General features: G+C 51.5%; 2 protein-coding genes across 7 annotated transcripts in view; one reads left to right on the top strand and one right to left on the bottom strand.

Annotated features, from left to right (window-relative positions):
- Positions 1 to 3,173: 3,173 nt before the first annotated feature.
- POLL (DNA polymerase lambda) lies at positions 3,174 to 14,219 on the bottom strand. 4 transcript variants are annotated; one of them, XM_023546800.2, is made up of 9 exons: positions 13,131 to 14,085; positions 12,054 to 12,348; positions 11,726 to 11,888; positions 11,295 to 11,336; positions 11,019 to 11,180; positions 10,054 to 10,227; positions 9,309 to 9,437; positions 7,135 to 7,303; positions 3,181 to 6,702 (listed from the first exon to the last, which is right to left on the bottom strand). In XM_023546800.2, the coding sequence occupies exons 1-9, from the start codon at positions 13,303 to 13,305 to the stop codon at positions 6,338 to 6,340; spliced, it is 1,674 nt and encodes a 557-aa protein (XP_023402568.2). In that variant the 5' UTR covers positions 13,306 to 14,085; the 3' UTR covers positions 3,181 to 6,337. The 4 variants fall into 4 exon arrangements, with proteins under 4 accessions (XP_010587352.1, XP_023402568.2, XP_023402567.2 ...); XM_003409167.4 differs by adding an exon at positions 14,093 to 14,219 and having other exon boundaries at positions 3,185 to 6,702; positions 11,019 to 11,336; positions 13,131 to 13,274; XM_023546799.2 differs by having other exon boundaries at positions 3,184 to 6,702; positions 11,019 to 11,336.
- DPCD (deleted in primary ciliary dyskinesia homolog (mouse)) overlaps positions 14,204 to 17,987 on the top strand; it is a 19,058-nt gene continuing 15,274 nt past the window's right edge. Inside the window, exon 1 of one of the 3 annotated variants that reach the window (XM_023546805.2) lies at positions 14,204 to 14,310. In XM_023546805.2, coding sequence (XP_023402573.1) covers positions 14,247 to 14,310 — 64 coding nt within the window. In that variant the 5' untranslated portion in view covers positions 14,204 to 14,246. Of the gene's footprint in view, positions 14,311 to 17,593; positions 17,742 to 17,987 lie in introns of those variants that run through there. The other 2 variants (XM_003409166.4, XM_023546804.2) reach the window with 2 other exon arrangements.

Here is a 17,987-nt window from a genome sequence, read left to right as displayed (position 1 = left end):
TTTGCCATATAATCTAACTATGGGAGTAACACCTCATCATATTCACAGGTTCTGTCCACACTCTGGAAACCCTGGTGGCGTAGTGGTTAAGTGCTATGGCTGCTAACCAAGGGGTTGGCAGTTCAAATCCGCCAGATGATCCTTGGAAACTCAATGGGGCAGTCCTACTCTGTCCTATAGCGTCGCTACGAGTCAGAATTGACTCGACGGCACTGCGTTTTTTTGGTTTGGTATCCACACTCGAAGGAGCCCTGGTGGCGCAAATGGTTAAGTGCTCGGCTGGTAACCAAAAGGTTGGAGATTCGAACCCACCCAGCAGCTCCAAGGGGAAAGATCTGGCAATCCGCCTCTATAAAGATTACAGCCTAGGAAACCCTATGGGGCAGTTCTACTTTGTCACATGGGGTCGCTATGAGTTGGAATCAACTGGATGGCACCCAACAACCCAGAGGGGAGGGGATTACACAATAGCGAGGGTCATTCTTAGAATCCTGCCTACCACATGCAGCCCCCAGGTTGGGGTGGAAGCATCCTCACTCCTAGTCCCAGCCCTTCTGACCTCTGTGAGATCATGGGCCAGTCACCTTTCATCTCTGGACCTCGGTTCCCTGTAAAATAGGGTTAAGGGCCTGGATGAAACCTCAAATTCCTCCCAGGTCTCACACATGAACTATGATGGAATAAGATGGGAATTCTGATTCCTTGGGCTGCGGGGGCCTGACTGTCCAGAAAACAGGGCTGCATTACCCTCCCACCAACACTCCTCTCCGCCTTCAGAAAGGCCTTGCCAAGGAAGGGCAGCAGCTGTGATGGTCAGACGGCACAGCACAGGGGCCCAGCGGGTCTGGGATGTGGGAAAGCGGAGAGGCCACTTCTGCCAGTCAGAGGCCACAGGCACCTGTGAGGCCCCACAGACCCGCATGGGGCCACTGGAATCTGTACAGGGCAGGGGGACCTGTCTCTCCTCGGGGGTGGGGTGGGGCAAAGTCCAGGTCAGGTGGCAACCAAATTGCTCCCCACTTCAATTCAAGCTGGGCTCCAGCCCAAATCCATCCTTGACCCCAGTCTTGGCCTCTGGGCTCACCCTGCCTCCCCCCTAGCCCTGGCTGGGCAGAGGTACCCGATCCCAGCATCCAAGATGCTCTAGGCTGCTCCCCTCATCCAGAGCCCCAATTCCCCCAACACACAGGTAACAGAGCTGCATCCTTCTCCCACCCTTCCCCAGGAACCACTTGCAGTTCTACATCCAAGCTCCGGTTCAGAGCTGCGCCGCGCCCCCCACCCCCCGGCCCAGGCTCCCACCAAGGGCTGGCGGAGGGACTGGAATAACACCCCCCCCAACTCCATCCACATCGAGGGAGCCGGAAAAGAGGCGCGAAAATGAATATTAATTTATCATGATTAGGCAAATCCGGCAGGGAGAGCCAATTCCGGAGGAGGCTAAAAAGATGAATTTCAGCAATAAAATTAAATAAGGACGGACGGGCAGCCCCTCCTCCCTCCTGCTTTGCTGATCTCTCTCTTTCTTACAATTTATGAGGCCAATTATGAAGATGAGGTTGGAAGTTCCTGGAACTTCACTAAATGCAAACAGCGGTCCCTGCTGTTCCCATCAAATTAATTAACCGCGTGCTATTGATGGCCGCTCAAGGCTGACACAGGCGGCCTGCCCTGCGGCCGCGTCCGTGGACACCAGGACCCAGAGTCTGCAGCCCAGCTAGGCTCTGCCACTGCCACCTTCTGAAGTCTTCATCCAGCACCCCAGGGGACTTGAGGGCCCCTTCCCCCCAACCCACAGGCCCTGCCTGAGTCCTCGACACATAGGGTTTGCAGTGTGCACACAGAGGCCTAGATAGACATGAACACCCTGAAAGGGCCGAGGGCATGCACACGTCTTCAGGTACAAAATCACAAACTTGCAGCACACAAACACAGGGCCTAGAATGTACACTGGGCACAGGACAAATGAGCAGGAAGCCATACAGGAACACATACACCCAGAGGCACACACCAGTGCACAGAGATAGCCAAGCTGAGGGAACCTGAGCTCAGTGGGTGAGGGCAGTGGGGCTGAGAGGAACACATCAGTCAGGGTCAGGTCCAAGGCCAGCAGGGCAAAGGTGCCACTGTGCAGAAAGAGGCCCCACAGACACTCAAGTAGCAAGCAATGGCCTCCTTCACCTGGTACCCATGCTGTCCTCTGGTAGTCCCTCAACCCTTGGACCTCATCCTTATCTCTGGGCCCTGGATGCCCCCGTGAAGTCTTTGCTGGGGCTCAGCTCCTGCTCTGACCGCCAGTGTGGGGGACAAGGACTCGCTGAGCCCCCTAGGTGGGATGCTGGGGATGGGATCGGGCCTGACTTTGAGGCATCAGCCCTGAGGGTCTGCATTCCCAGAGCTCAGAAGCAGGGCTGCCCAGTGGCTTCAAGGGTCCTGGAAACTAGCTGGCTGATGCCCAGACTGAAGGGCCAAAGGCCTTGGGGCCGAGCCTGCCCCAGGCCTGGGACACTCCTGGCTGTGCCTGCAGAGTCTGGGTAGCAGCAAGTTGCTCCAATAGCTGTAGCTTGCATGTGACGTTGATTTCTGAAGTGACGGGGGAGTGAGGAGGATGAGGTGGTCAATGTCTTCTCCAAGTTGTAGTCCCTAGTCCTGGCAAGAGGCATTCCATTCCAGTTAAAGGGGCAGGAATTCCTGGGGATAGAAATTCCACAACTCTCTTGGAGAAGCAGGAAAAAAGGGCCCAGACTTTCCACCCTCAGCCCTTGGATCCCTCAGGACAAGACACAGCTGGGTTTGCCCACCTTGCCACATCCACCCAGGTCTGGGGGCAGGTACTGGCTGGGAGGCCCCTGGCCCTGTGCCCACACCTGCTCCTCCATGAGCAGTCAGAACCTCAGCCAGAAGCTCAGAGGAAGGTTTGGTCTTCTCTTGCCACCCTTCTGATACAAGTCCGGGGCCGAGGAGGATGCTATCACCCCAGGTCCCAGAAAAGTTGAGGTTCCTGGCTTGGCAGGGCTAAGGCAGAGTAGCCGATGAGGAGTTGCATCTTAGGCACAAAGTATCAGAGGGAACCTGAGATTAAGGGAGGCTCAGACTGGGCATGTGGGAATGTCTGAGAGGGCTGGACCGAGGGCTTTGCCCACCCCAAACCCCCTACTCCAGGTACCCCCTCCTGCCCCCACCCGCACACTCCCGGCTGCCTTTCAGAGACTTCCTCAGCCTCATCGAGGTGCCTGCTCACACCCACTGTTCCTCTGCCCTCACTGTACAGGGAGAGGCTGAGGCACCCATGGCCTACTGGTTTTCTGTTGCTGCAGTAACAAACTGCCACAAACTTGGGGGCTTAAAACAGCACAAATTTATTACCTCACACTTCCCGTAGGTCCAAAGGCCAACAAAAGGCTCACTAGGTTAAAATCAAGGTGTCAGCAGGGCTGTGTTCCTTTCCTGAAGCTCTAGAAGAACCAGTTTTCTTGCCTTTTCCAAATTCTAGAGGCTGCCCACATTCCTTGGCTGGTAGTCCCCTTTCTCCCTCTTCAAAGCCAGCAATGGCGCATCTCTCTGACCTTTCTTCCATCGTCACATCTCTGAATATAGTTAGGAAAAGTTCTCCACTTTTAAGGACTCGTGATTAGATCTAGCCCTCTGGATAATCCAGGATAGTCTCATTCAAGGTTCTTAATCACATCTGACAAGTCCCCTTTGCTATATAAAGTAGCATATTTACAGGTTCTAGGGATTAGGACGTGGACATTGTTGGGGGACTGTTATTTTGCCTACCACACTTGGGGTTTGGCCAAGGACAGCCCTGGCTCAGGGACAGTGTGAGGAGCTGGGCTAGGGGCAGAGTGCAGGTCTATGGGGCCCCTCTCTTCAGGGCCAGGTGGTGATTGGGTGGTGGGTTTATTTTTCTTTTTCCAGCGGCTAGACAGGATACCAGAACCTACCAGGGCTCTAAAATTCAGTCTCTCTTTCCAACAGAATGGGAGACTGGGCTGGAAGCTTGCCCAGGAACCAGGTCCAGACTCTGAAATAGCTAGGGAAACCCCACAACACTCATACTCCTTGCTTAGTTTGAACTCAGAGTCCTCCTCACCCATCCTTTACTCAAGATGTGAAATCCCTCTACCAGCTCCTTTACCTCAGCAGCTCTTCACCTGGGCTCCTCAGATGGAGCAGCAAAGAGGATATCATCCCAGGATGGGTGTCTGGTGGGTATGCGGGCTTTCTCTCTTTATCCCATGATTTCCTGTTGCCTTTACTAGGAGGTGGGACCAGGAGGCTGTATGATTTGAAGGCAGCTCTATGAATTGTTGAGTCTCCTGGGGTTAAAGCAGATGGCGGTGTGGATGGCAGGAATGGGGGTCTCAGGCCCCTAGTTTCACACAGAGAAGTCATACACTATCCCTCCTTGTGATTCAGGAACTTCTTGGGCGTAGGAAGAGGTTGACTTGGCCAAGTTACCCTGAGACCCACTGGTCCCCTCTTCTCCTGCCCCAGAGGCCCTGTTTCTCTGCACCTGGAGTCTGCTGAGCAGGGTGGATACTGAAATGGGAAGCAAAAGGGAGAAGCAACTTCCACATTTGGGCCTGGACACACCAGTCTTTGTATTTGTTTACCCTGACCCCAGCTGGGGCCAGTGGCAGGTACCAAAGGACCAGTCCAGAGTGGAACTGGCAGAACTCTTGAGAAGCCCTAACACCTGCGGCCCCAGGGATTTCCCCAATTCCTCTCTGTCCACCCCAGGCCCACTGTGGCCCTTGGCAATCATGTGTCCCTTAGGAGAAGCACCTGAGAGGCACCCCCCGCCCCACCTACGAAAGCCTTTGGGCCTTTGATGTGGCTCTCTCTGGTGGGTACTGAGCTGTAAAAGGGGCTCCCAGGCTCCATGGACTTTTGGTTCCTTCCCCAGCAGGACCCATGAAGGCAAGGCCCCATGGCTTGGCCTTCGGGGTCTCAAGCTGCTGGAACCCTCTGGCTGAGACCAGGCAAAGGCCAGATCTATGCAAGTTACTGGCAGAGACACAGGCCTCAGTACTACCCCCACCACACCAGGACAAAGTCTGAGCCCACCTCTGTGGCCTGAGCTCCTCTTTCTACCTCCAAATCCCCATGTTGTGGAGCCTCTCCGAGTTGCTTCCTGCCCTCTACCTTTTCCCCTGGCTCTGTACTCACCATCCTTCACACTTGGCATGTCCAACCGCCACCTAGCAAAATCCTCCCTCCAAATTCTCCCAGGCCAGCAAGGTTTAGCCTAGGACATCATCCTTATCCCAGTGGCTGGTCTTGGTCCTACCTGCTATCAAACCAGGCCCTTCTGCCTGACTTTCAACCCTCTACTTGCCCCTCCTCCTGATTCCCAGCATACCACATCCTCTCTAAAGCTGGTCCCTTAACTGTCCTCAAACAGAGCCTGCTTACCCCTCTCAAATATTTCTCTGCCAGCCTACCCCTCCCCCTCCCCTAGGCAGTCTTCCTGGACTGCCCCAGCCCTGTCAATGGCACGCAGGTCTCCCTTTAATTGTCCTTGTTTCCCATGAGTTGTGTCACCTTTGTTCAAGTCCCCTGATAGCCTGGTTGAGGGCCAGGCACACAGGTGCTGCTGATAGGTAGATAGTGAGGAGCTAATGTCTGCCCTCCCCCCCGCAAATTCTCCTGTTGACAGCCACCCCTGCTCCGCTCCTGAGTTCAGAAGCCAGCTCAGGCCTGGCTCTTTTCAAGGGTAGTTCATGCAGCCTTTCTGAACTCCCTGCTCAGGTCCCATCCCGTATGCCTGGGCAGGAAGAAGGCAGGCAGGGGCTGCAGCAGCTCACAGACACCAGAGAGGTTGAATGTCAAATGCACTTTACTGGGCCTCTGGGCCTTCCATTGCTGTCCTCCCCGAGCCTGGGGGCCCTCTCCCCAGCACCTCCAGCTGCACAGGAAGCAGGGTGGGTCAAGGGAGTACATGTGGAACTGCTCATTCTCCTACTCCAAAGGGTCTTGGATGATGCTGGGACCACAGCTGCTTGCCTCTTCTGCAGCCCCTCTCCAGGGCAGAGGAGGGGGGATGCCTGGGTCCTCAGCACAGGAAGCTGGGCTTCAAACCAGCCACCTGTCCCTTCCCTGATTAGAATGGGGCAGAGAGCATGTGCAAAACTCTACCAGGGCCAGTGGTGAGGTAAAAAGGCTAGCAGCTTGTTCCTGTTTAGGAAAGGGCTGTGTGGACCCTGAGATCGTGGTGCTTGCTGAGGATGGCGGGTGGGTGAAGTAGTGAGGTTCTGCCAGCTGAGGTGGGAGAGGGGTATTGGATGGTCATCTGGGTGGGGTGGCTGGTCCAGGGCCCCCCAGTCTTGGGTCACCAGTCCCGCTCAGCCGGTTCTCGGTAAGGGAGGCCTAGGAGCCTGAAGACATCCTTCTCGGTGGGAGTGGGTAGCACCCAGCCAGGCCCCACCTTGAGGCCCTGGGTATCCCGGACCACAGCCGTGCTAAGTGCATGCTCTGACAAGCTCATGCCCTTGGTCTTGGCCAGAGCCCTCATGGAGCGGTTGAAATGGGCAGAGCCAGTGAAGTAGAGCAGCGCGCAGGCAAACTCGCTGTAGGGCACAACGATGATGTCCAGCCGCCGGTGCCGCCGCCTGGGCCCTGGGAGCTGGCACACACCCAAGTACTTCTGCTGCTGCCCGTTCTGCTCCTGGCTCACCAAGTCATCTGTCAGGAACCCTAGGCCAACACAGGAGGCTGCTGACAGGGCAGGGGGCCAGGCCCTGGGCCATCGCATCCTCCCAGGTCTTCCCTAATCACCCCTGGCTTCTCTATTCCCAGCTCGCCCACTGGTCTACTGGGTCACCTTGCCCTCTCTGGACCTGTTTCCTTATCTGTAAAACATGGTCAGAAATTCCTCCCCACCTTCTCCACAGAAAGATCAGACAAAACTCAATCTGCCGGTACTGTTGATTACCTCTGTGTAGTGTGGGGAGCTCTGCTTCATCTCCTTGAAGTGGCTCTGGCCACAAGGGAGAGGTGTGCTTCTTATGAAGCAAGCTTCCCCTGCTTCTGGCCCAGGGATTGCCAGTTGGAGGCTTTTCCTCCTGGGAGCAGCTCAGCCCTGCCCTGTACCCTACCAACTTGCTCATCCAGAGATGGAGCAGATACCTCGTTGCCGGAGGCTGTCAAGGAGGTGACTGAAGATGCCCTGGTGGGACCGGCCATCTGGATGAGTGATGAGCACGTCCACATCACCACAGGTGGCTTTCCCCCGTCGGTACGAACCACATGCCACACACAGCAGCCCGGGGTTGAGGGCCTGGGCTGATTCCTGGACCTGGGGAAGAGCGGTGAGGGAGTAAGAGAACCGTGGGCCTCAAGCCCTATAAGGGGTTCCTCTTCAGGGGCAGCAAGAGGGTGTTCCCTGACCCAGAGGCCCAAACTCCCAGTTTATGACCCAAGCTAATCCCTGCATGTGGGTACCAGCCTGAGGGAATGAGCCCCAGGGAAAAGAGGCCAGAGGATCTACCCTGAGGAAAAGACTTCTCTAGCTTCACTAGGACAGAAGAGGAAGAAAAAGTGCTGACCCCACAGGAGGAAGGCCTGAGGGGAGATAGAAGAAAATAGTTACTCGATTCTGAGAGAGGGCACAGATCATTCTTTCCATCAGTGAACCTCCACCCAGGACAAGGGGCAGGTGCCTGGGACCCTCGGCAGGTGTCAGCAGCCCCAGGAATCTATTATGGATTTGGAGCTAAAGGTAGAAAGTATGTGCTAGTGCTTGGGGCCTGAGCAGGTGGCAGGCAGGGTGCCCTGGGAAATGTAGCCCAGAAATCTAACTGCACCTGTGCAAAAGTAACTGAAAGAAAGCAAAGAGAGGAGCAACTCAGAGCCAATGCCCACATCCTGACTCGGAGGAATGGGGTGTAGGGGGAGGGAGCTGAGGCTGAGGGGGCTGACAGCTCAGGGATCATCGTTACTGAGGAGTGATAAGCCCATTAGCCCCCACCCCAGAGACACTGAGGCCTTTTATATGCAGATGGCCTCCCCGCCTCTGCCCCAGGACAGGGAGATTTCTGGGGCCCTGGATACTCACTGCTAGGACACCTCAATTCTCTTGCCAGGCGGGCTCTGCTAATCCCTTCACCCACTTCTAGAGCCTCCCACAAGGAGAATGAGTAATCCCATCAAAAACTCCTAAAGCTGGGGCCCTTAAATGGGGAGCAGGAGGCCAGGTGGAAAGCCACTTCTGTTCTAATGGGCTGGGGGCTAGCTGGGCCATTCTCTGTGCCCAGATACTGTGGCTGAGTGACGGTGTCATCACTAGCACCAAGGCCTGGTGATGGGTGGATAAAGAGAGCCCTGAGCATTCATCCTGCGCCTGCCTCAGTCCTGCGGCCTGGGGCACAGCTACAGGCTGATTCCAGCTAAACTGGGCCAGAGTCCCCATGGAGTCCTGACCCCATCTGAATCTCAGACCTAAGTGGGCAACCAGCTCCTAATCCTGAGGCCAACCACACGGTACATCCAGCCCTAAATGTATCCGTCTCCCTCTAATCTAGCTTTTACATGAACTTAATCCTTAGCCCAACTCTAAACAAAACCCAAATCGTGACCAAACCTTATTTCTAAGATAATCACAAATCTTAATTTGAAAGCAACCAACACTAACAAAATATTAATCCTAATTCAGGCCTAACCTTCACTTAACTCTTGATCTAGCTCTCCTCTAACTCCAAACCTAATTCTCCTGAAGCTGTGCTTCTACTCCAACTCTATCCCAAATCCTGAAGTATAGGGGTTTAGCCTTGGGTGGACTTCAGGTCCATAAACCTCCTGTAAAGAGACATAAAACTTCACACACTTGTGCATTCTTGGGGGTAAGAGGCCCTAATTTTCACCAAGTCCTCAAAGAAACTTGTGATCCCAAATAAAGTTAAGAACCTCTGTCCTAATCCATTCTTACACAGCCCAGTTCAAACCCCAGTATCCTCAAGCAATTCTGAACATAATCTATCTCTGCAAAATCTAGTCCTAACATCAACCCAGTCCTAATACCATTCTAATATCTAATCCAATCCTAATTCTGCCCAACTCCTGAGAACCCTAATCCAGACAGCTGGTGTTACAGCTGCCCTACCAAAGCCACCCAGCCCCTCTTCTGGGTCCGCAGCTTCCCTCTCTCTTTGCTCTTTCCCCACCTGCCCCAACCTCCGCTGACCCACAGCTTCCGCTGTCTGCTGGGCTCCCCAGCTGAGAGATCAGGGGTTCTTGGCTTTGAACCAGGCCCTGACCTTCTAGCAGGGCCTGGCTCTCCTCACTGCTCTGGGACACCTGCTTACTGTTTGCTGGATCTCTGCAGCCTCCTCCCTGGGCATGCGTTCCAGGAAGTCACCGTAATACTTCAGGCCAATGGCCTGTTGGGTAGTCAGGGAGGCCTGGCTGCGGATGTCTTCCAGGGTCCGGAAGCCCTGGGAATAGAAGCCAGATGGGGAGGCTATGAGCATCCAGGACTAATGATGAGGCAGTGAGTGAACACACACACAAGGCTTCCATTCCCCTCCCCCGCCCCTACCCCAGATTCCTTGGAAGGCCTGAGGCAGGACCAATTCCAGCAGGAGTTAGGTTTGTAATCAGCGTGACTTTGGAAGGGCATGGGCACGGAAGACTCGCTGCAATCCTCAGATACTGGTTTGTGGGGTCCATCATAGCTTCTGAGTCCTTAGGTCTGGGGATGGGGCTGAGCATGCACATTGTTATCAGGCTCCCAAATGATTCTGAGCACAGTCAGGTATGGGAACCACTGCTCTGGGCACTCAGCCCCAAGACCTAGTCTCCTCAGCAAAGTCCTTGCTGGTCTGAGGGACAGAGAAATGCACTTCTAGTCCCTGCCTATGCCACAGATTGATGCCTCAAGGATACCACAACGACAGGGCTGTTCTGGGAGCCAGGAAACCACTGATCCCCTTGAAAAGTGGTCTCTCTACAGTCTGGGTTCATTTCCATCAGAGCACAGGTGGAAGGGAACTGTGGGACAGGAACCCTGAGATACAGAAAACTGAAATGGGGGCTGGGCCAGGCTGTGACCTGTTGGTACCACATCTGGGCAGTCTTGGTTCCTGCTCCCCAGATGTTGGAGAAGAGCTCTAAGACAGGCACGCTCTCACTGATATGGTCCAGCTTCCGCAGATGCCCACTCTCCAGGATCTCTACGACCTTCTCAGCCATCCGTTTTCCAACCCCAGGAATACTGCAGGCCTCCTAGAGCAGCAGGAGGCAGAGGCAAGAGAAAAGAATGAGAAGACGGGAGATGCAGGGCCAGTGGGAGTGAAGTACCCTGCTTTAGCAGAAGTCTGGGAAAAGCCCAGCTTGGCTGGTTGGCAACTGCACAGCCATGTTAATCTTGGGCCCAGCTGAAGAAATAAACTTTGGATTGAATGAGGGCTGAGTAATTTGTCCCTTGTTTCCCAGAAGAACGGAGACCAGCAATAGGCAGTAGGGAAATGATGATTCTAGTCATCGCTGGTCGCTGTCATCATCACCATCCTAGCAACAGCAAGAGCTAACGTTTACTGAGGGCTAACTGCACCAGTACTGTGCTAAAGTGCTTTACAGGGATCATCTCATTTAATCCTCAGAACAACTCTGTGAATTTGCTTCTAAGTCCCTTTTTATTGATGAGGAAATAGATGCTCAGAGGGTTTAAGTAACTTGCCTAAAGTCACACAGCTAGTGAATGATGGGAAGCAGAATTCAAACTCAGCTCTGTTGGCCTCCAGAGTCTAAACTTATTTTTTTTTTAACTTTTTATTACAGAAAAATTCAAATGTAGAGAGAATATTATAACAAACCCCCAAGTATCCATCACCCAGTTCAACAATTATTAAGATTTTGCCAATCTGCTTTACTCAATGTCCCCTTTTTTTTCTTTGTGTAAATCCCAGACACATAATTTTAACCACTATACCTGACCCCTACTTGTGACTGGTACTGCCACCAACCCCTGATTAGTAAAGAGAAGACCCTCTCACATTTCCCTAGCTTCCAGATACCTGGTAAGAGGTGACAGGCTTGTGGAAGCTCTTGAGGGCATTGATGGCCTTGGCATAGCCTAGGGCTCTCCACTTGTCTCCTTGAACAGTGTAGGCTTTGGCCAGCACTTCCAGCTTCTCTGTGATGTGGAGGTTGTGGTTGGTCGCCTTCTGGCTTGAAGGCTGTGCACAGACCCACTTATCTAGGGCCTTAGGGGTTGGGCTAGGCTCCCCATCTCCCTCAAGGGGGGTGGGGTAGTGGCCGCTGATCAGGATTTCCAGATCAGCTGCGCTAACCTGGGTCTCTTCTCCATCACTGGTTTCATCATCAGAGCCAGGCTTGAGGTAGGAAAGGAAAAGAGACAATAAATCCCTGCCCTCCATGAGAAAGGCTCCTTAAAGTAAGGGTTGAGTCTTCTAGCGAGACTGGGAGCTACCCAAGAATGAGGTTGGGTCTTCTGCATCAGACCTGGGACCCCTTAATTGTTGGGGCCATGTTCTACCTGGCTTCCCCCAGTGCCCAGCCCCAGAATCCCCATGGTACGTGGTAGGCACAGAATGGGCGAATGCAGGAGTGAAAAATGTTGGAAAGATCTAAATGGCTTCACAATCAAGCAAGTCCTCCTCTCTCGGAGCCCTGGGACTTTGTGAACAACCACCAGGTCCTTCCCCTTTCTCTGATTTGGTTCCCAGGGGGAGGGAGCCATGGGGGCTGGGAGGTTCCTGACCTGGGTTTGGATGCTTGGTGCCTCTTCTGCCTTCTGGAAAGGAGATACAGGTCTGGTGGGAGGAGGGGGAGGAGAAAGGGGTGTCCTGAGCAGAGCCTCATGGGGGCCAGGAGGAGTAGAAGAGTCTTGGTTGGCCTTGCTGGGCTGTGGTTGGTCCAGGTACCTGCAGGGATGATGATGGGAGTTTGGGACACCAAAAGTCTTATCTTACCTCTGCCCCTCATCCTGATGTGCCCAATTAAGACAATGATAGTTATTTTTTAAAATCCAAGAAGAGAGCTCAAGATGCTGCTAGAAAACATCTGAGGAAAGACTGCCACCAGCCCACCTGTTGGGGATGAAGATGCTGAATCCTGCTGTGTCCACCAGCCTTCGCTCCTGAAGGCACAAGCTCAGCCAGGCTGACTTTACCAGCTGGGCACCCGTGGGCAGTTGGGGCAGTTTAAGGAGACGGAGGGCCCGCTCACAGTCCATGCCTTCATCCACCACAATATGAGTGACCCCTGAGGCCTGGGCAGGACATATCTGGCCACCATGCTGGATGATCTGCTTCTCAAAGAGTTCGGCCCGGGCTCGCCCAATGCCAGTGGGCACCACATGGGCCCGCAGGGAGCTCAGCCACTCTGTGGAGGGGACATTCAGATGCCTATTGTCATGACTTTCAGATATGACCTGAATGAACCGTTTACAGTCTCCTCCCCCTCAGCAGTCATTTTTCCTTCCTTCCAGACAGTCTGCCTTGCATAAAGCGAATTTCTTGTGGGTCATCACTTACATTTAAGGAGCAAGGCCTTTCACGTGTCCTGTTCTCTGCTGTAACCCAGCACCTACGATAGTGCCTGTCAGAGTGTAGGCTTCCTATAAATATTTGTTAAATGAATGAATGAATGCCTCTTTTCTCCCTGCTTTGAACTGCAGTCCAGAATCACCTCATTTTTATCATTTCTTCACATTGACTCTGTGTCAGGCACAAGGCAGACATGTTTCTTGCCTTTACAGGCCTCACAGTCTCGCAGACCTCTTTTCTGCCGTGTAAACCTTTGCCATCTACTTGTCAATTTGGTTACAAAACAACTTATAATCCTGGGGACCTAAGTGAGATTTCTGTCCCTGACCTCTTAAGGCACTCTCCTGGAGAGCAAAGGGTTCTGCTGGTCATTTCCTGAGAAATCAAGCAGTATTTTCTGACTGATGGAGGTCTTAGGGTAGGCTAGAAGATAACGCAGCAAGTGGCCTGTCAAAGACCCAGGACTAACCATAGTGCAAGGCAGGTGCAAACAGACTCACAGGCCCTGAGCAGACAGAGTCAGCTCCTATCTATACCTGATTCTGGACATGAACAATGTAGGTTACAGGAAGGTTGAGAGTTCAAGCTCAGGAGGTGTCTGAGAGTGGGTGAGCTCACCTCCTGCTTCTTCTCTGTCTTCCCTCTTGGGCATCTTTGCAATTGCTTTTGATGATGGATTGGCATGGATTTTCTTCCGCTTTGGAAATGCCTTCAGGATGCCCCGGGGGTCCATGGAGGTTTGGCTGGATGCTGCTGGCCTTTCTGCTTGAGGGTTGATCAGGGCAGCAGTCATGTGGAAGGAAATCCAGAATAACCGTCCCCAAAACCCTCTCCCGACGGAGTTGGGGTTTCTAATGGCCAGACCTTGGGGGCAGCAGCTCAGTCCCCAGGGGTTTCCCAAAACCCAGTTGAACCTTGGTGGTTTAGCCTGGCTCTACATTCACCAGCGTTACAGAGTATTGGGGTGAGGGGGGGAGGCTGGGACTAATGGAGGGCTTTTGAGGAATTGGAGAGAATATCATTCCTCACTGGGGTTGCTCTAAAGATCCAGTGCAGTATCTGCTCCTCCTGCAACCCACCTGCAAAGGGTTTTACAAAAAGAGGATGCCAGCCTGGGAAATGGAATTGTATCTTTAGAAAGGACTTGGGTTCCCCAAAAAAGTGGAGACTGGAGGGAACCTGCACATAAACGTCACGTCAAAGACCCACAAAGAAAAACTTGGGGGAAGGGGTTTAGGGGGGCAGTGGGAATGCCCTGCACCTGCCCTGGTCCCGGGCCTCTCAGCACGGTGGTGCTCAGCCTCACAGCTGCGGGGATATAGGGCAGAGCCGCAGCAGGTGTAGGGCGCCCTCCGGGATTGGGGGAGTTTCGGCCTCACAGCTGGGGGTGAAGACCCCGGCAGGTGTGGTGTGCCCGCCGCGTACGCAGCTGGGGCGGGCCAGGACTCCCAGCTGGGGGCCAGAGGTGAACTGGAACGCCCCAACTCTGCCCCAAGAGCCCCTCCCTCCCTGGATTCAGCTCCGGGGTGCGGTCATCCTCACTCTCGTCGCTCCGGGAAGAGCGGTAATTAAATACTTACCAATGGGGCCAATGAGAGCGAACGAAGGGAATAGGGGGGAGGGGAAGGGCGTGGAAGGTCAATTGCCCAGAACACCTTCCGGGTCAGCCGGAAGTGACCCTTGGCGGAGCGGTTGCCATGGCATCGGCCCGGCGCTCTGCGGGGCAGAGGAAAGATGGCGGTGACTAACTGGTTGGAGAGTCTGCGGGCTGCCAAGAAGACGGCGCTGCTGCAGGACGGTAATTCGAGGCTCCCGCGAGCACCCTCGTCCTTTTCCCCAGGGTCCGACCCTTCACTCTGGCCTCTCCGGGAAGGGCCTCAGAGCTTGGGACCCCAGAGCTGAAAGGGCCGCGGCCGTCAGCCAGTCCAGGTTCCTCATTTGCAGATGAGTAAACTGAGGTCCAGAGAGATGACGTAACTGGACTGCACGTCTCTGGATTCCCCCTAGTTTCCCCTACAACACCTCGCCACATTCTGAGTTCTGTTACTAATAAATAATAATCGTTTTCACTTTCATTATCTCGTTTGATCCTCACCGTTGTCCTGAGTCTGATAATTTTCCACCTCCTTTTACAGAAGAGGACACTGAAATCCAGGGAGGTTTTAGACCAGCCCCAGCTCCCCCAGCCAGTCAGTGGTACAAAATGAGTCTTGACCTGTAATCCCATGAAGCAGAGCCTGGGGGCTCTGTTGCTGAGGACAGCCTGGTGTCATGAAGAGGCTGGAGACCTGGGCTCTAGTTCCCATTCTGCCATTCTTTCACCAGGGACTCTTCAGTTGGCCCCTTTACTTGTTTGGACCTCACTTTCCTCATCTGTAAATGAGGCGGGTGGGCCACTTCCGTTAACTCTGAAGTCCTTTTCAAGCTGTAATGTTGTGAGTTTATATGTGAGCCTCTAAATGTTCCCTGGGCCTTTAGGGGTGACAGAGCAAGGGCCAGAAGCTGTGCCTAGAAGATGTGGTCACAGGGGTATGGAGTCTTGACTTTTTTCTGCACTAGGATTGGTTAGTTTAGGACCTCTTGTGCTTTCAGGTCCCCTCTGGACCCACGGATTGCTTGGCAGCCAGAATGAATTAGGTCTGAATTCCTGCAGTTCTCAGGATAACAGCTGGGAACACATCCACAGGCAGAGAGGCCGGTCAGGGGAGCCTGGAGTTTGTAGAAATTAAATCAGCTGCTCATTTGCTCATTCATTTCATGAAACATTAGGGAAGCTTTACTCTCTGCCAAGCTCTGTACTAGAGCAAATAGAAAAAGACATGTTGTCCCAGGCGTTCACAAGTGCGGTCAGGGAAAAAGACATGTAAATAAATAGCACTGTGTGTTGTTAAATAGAGGTGGGGATCTTGTATAAAATGCTAGCAGACCACAAAGGAGGAAATGGTGATGTCTTTGGAGGAAGATCTGACAGAAGAGGCAACGTTTATGGATCCTAAAGAATTAATAGGTGTTTGCTAAGTGGAGAAGAGGGGATGGATATTCCGTGAAGAATGAATCATGTGTAAAGGCATGGGGGTGTGCAAGTGTATGGATTATTACTAGAGGAATAACAATGTTTAGTGAGGCTGGAGCAGTCACCTATTCAGTTGTAACAAACCTTCATCAAGCACCAACACCCTATCAGACACTATGCTAGGTACAAGGGTTAATAAGGGAGTCCCTTTTCCCAAGGAGCAATGAGGGGACCTGGTGAAAAATGAAGAGAGATTGCAGATAAATTGGGGCGTATTGTGATAGATGTCCTGTGCCATGCTAAACACTGCACTATCTCACAGGACAGTGTTTAAACAAATATTTATCAACCAAGAAGATTTTCTCAATTTTTTATATTTTTAGTAGCATCACAAAGCAGTGTTTTAGGTTTTTTCCCAAACCAAAAAAATAATACAGAATCAAATATACAAATATGCCTTTTCAGTCATCCTCTGCAGATTTACCTTCCTAGGGGGTGTGTGTGTATAGGGGGGAATGTTACCTCCTTCCCACCAAGAATCACTGCTATTAATAATGATAACACACTTTTCAATTTTTTAATCATAGAATTAATTTATATTCATTGTGGAAATATTAAAAATAATTTTTTAAAAATCCATAATCCTACCACCCAGAAATAATCAGAATTTACATTATTTTTATATTTTCCATTCATATATGCTCACATATTTTTTCCCCAAAATATCGTACTATCATATCTTAGATGTTTTTAATCTATATTATCTATTATCTGTATATATTACTAGAATAAATGCAGTATTAGAATAAAGAATAGATAAATATTATATAATCTCTGGGTGAGGGAGGATGTCTAAGCACAACTTCTAGGGCAGTAACCGCAAAGGAAGGAATAGCTGACTACATAAAAATTAAAACACTTGTTTGGGGAAACCCACTTTAAATGAAATTAAAAGACAATTGAAACAATATTTGCGAAGATATGACATGTGGTTAATACACACAAAGGTCAATCAGATCAGGAAGAAGAAGATGTATACCCAAATAAAGTAGACTAAGGCCTGAACTGGCAATTCACTAGAAAAATGGCCAATACATCCTTGAAATACTGTTCAAGTTTCAAATATTTAAAGCCATATAAGAAGTCACTCTAGTATGGTTGTTAGAGCCTCAAATGGGCTTAAGCCCAGTTCTGTCATTTCCTAGCTTTAGGACCTTGAGTAAGTTACAGGACCTTTGTGCCTCAATTTTCCTCTTCCGTGAAATACAAGTAATGGGAGCACATGAAATTCTTGTGATAATTAAATGAGATAAAGCATGTAAAGTGCCTGGCAGATAGTAAAGACTGCATCCTGGCTGGCTTAAGTCTGGAGTCCAGGCCAGGCACCCTCAGCTATCAGAGGCAATGTCTTGTACCTTACGCCTGACAGGAAAACCCCCTTCCAGCTCCTTTGAGACATCCCAGTGACTTAGGGTGGTATGACCTAGGGGGCCTGCTGAGAGACCCTGCAAGCTTTGGGGCTGAGTTTCTCCAGAATACAAATTAGGAACAACTCAAGAGAACTATGGCCCAGGGGAGTGAGTTGGACAAGAAAAGGATTTGGGAGATCAGATACAGGTTGCCAGTTTTAGCTAGTGACACCTTTAGCTGGTTAGGGGCTTTGGGGCTCTTATTTATCAAGCATATGTTGGGTGCCTATCTACTGGGTATTAGTGCACTGAGGAATGCACCTATATCTACTTACCTATGTAAAACGGAGCCCTGGCGGTGCAGTGGTTAAGAGCTCGGTTGTTAATCAAAAGGTCAGCAGTTCGAATCCTTGGAAACACTATGGGGCAGTTCTACTCTGTCCTAAAGGGTTGCTGTGAGTCAGAATCGACTTGACAGCAATGGGGTTTTTTTTGTTTGTTTGTTTTTAACATGTAAAAAAAAGGGGAAATTACATAGCCACTCTTAAGCAAATGCTTATGATTATATTGCCTATGTGGAGGGAATTGGGCTGGAAACTCCCTTGGGTTCTTCTTTCAGTGGAAGATGAATCAATGTTCATTCATTCTTTCAATCAATATTTAGCTGGTGTCCTAGTATATGCCAGGTACTATTTTTATGCTTGGTCTCAGGGAAATCATGGACAGGGAGGAAAACATCCCCTATCTAGTAGAAGAGACAGGCAGTAATCAAATAATCTCACAAAATGATGGAAAATTATAAGCAAGGTAAGTGCCATGAATACTTGGAGACTAACATCAGCAGGAAACCCAGTGCAGTATACTGAGCTCTTAGGCTTGGGTTTTGGAACTGGGGAGAGAAAGATAAATAAGATGCCATTCTTGGGGAGACAGATGCTTTTAAAACTATCATACAATGTGATGAATATGCCACAGTGGGTATGAATAAAGGATTGTAGAGGCACATATAAGGAAGTGATTAATTCTGCCAAAGAGGCTGGGGATGATAGGTAA

Source organism: Loxodonta africana, chromosome 16 (assembly GCF_030014295.1).
Source record: "Loxodonta africana isolate mLoxAfr1 chromosome 16, mLoxAfr1.hap2, whole genome shotgun sequence".
NCBI classification, from domain to species: domain Eukaryota; kingdom Metazoa; phylum Chordata; class Mammalia; order Proboscidea; family Elephantidae; genus Loxodonta; species Loxodonta africana.
Note: the sequence above shows the minus strand (reverse complement) of the source record. Positions and strands in the feature narration are given on the sequence as shown.

What these genes read in the sequence shown, in the direction of transcription:
- POLL (XM_023546799.2), bottom strand. Translation starts at nt 13,305, where the DNA reads ATGACTGCTGCCCTGATCAACCCTCAAGCAGAAAGGCCAGCAGCATCC. An exon ending in AGCATCTTCATCCCCAACAG is followed by an intron (nt 11,889 to 12,053) that starts GTGGGCTGGTGG and finishes TCATCCCTGCAG; the next exon opens with GTACCTGGACCAACCACAGC. An exon ending in AGCCTGTCACCTCTTACCAG is followed by an intron (nt 10,228 to 11,018) that starts GTATCTGGAAGC and finishes CTGCTGCTCTAG; the next exon opens with GAGGCCTGCAGTATTCCTGG.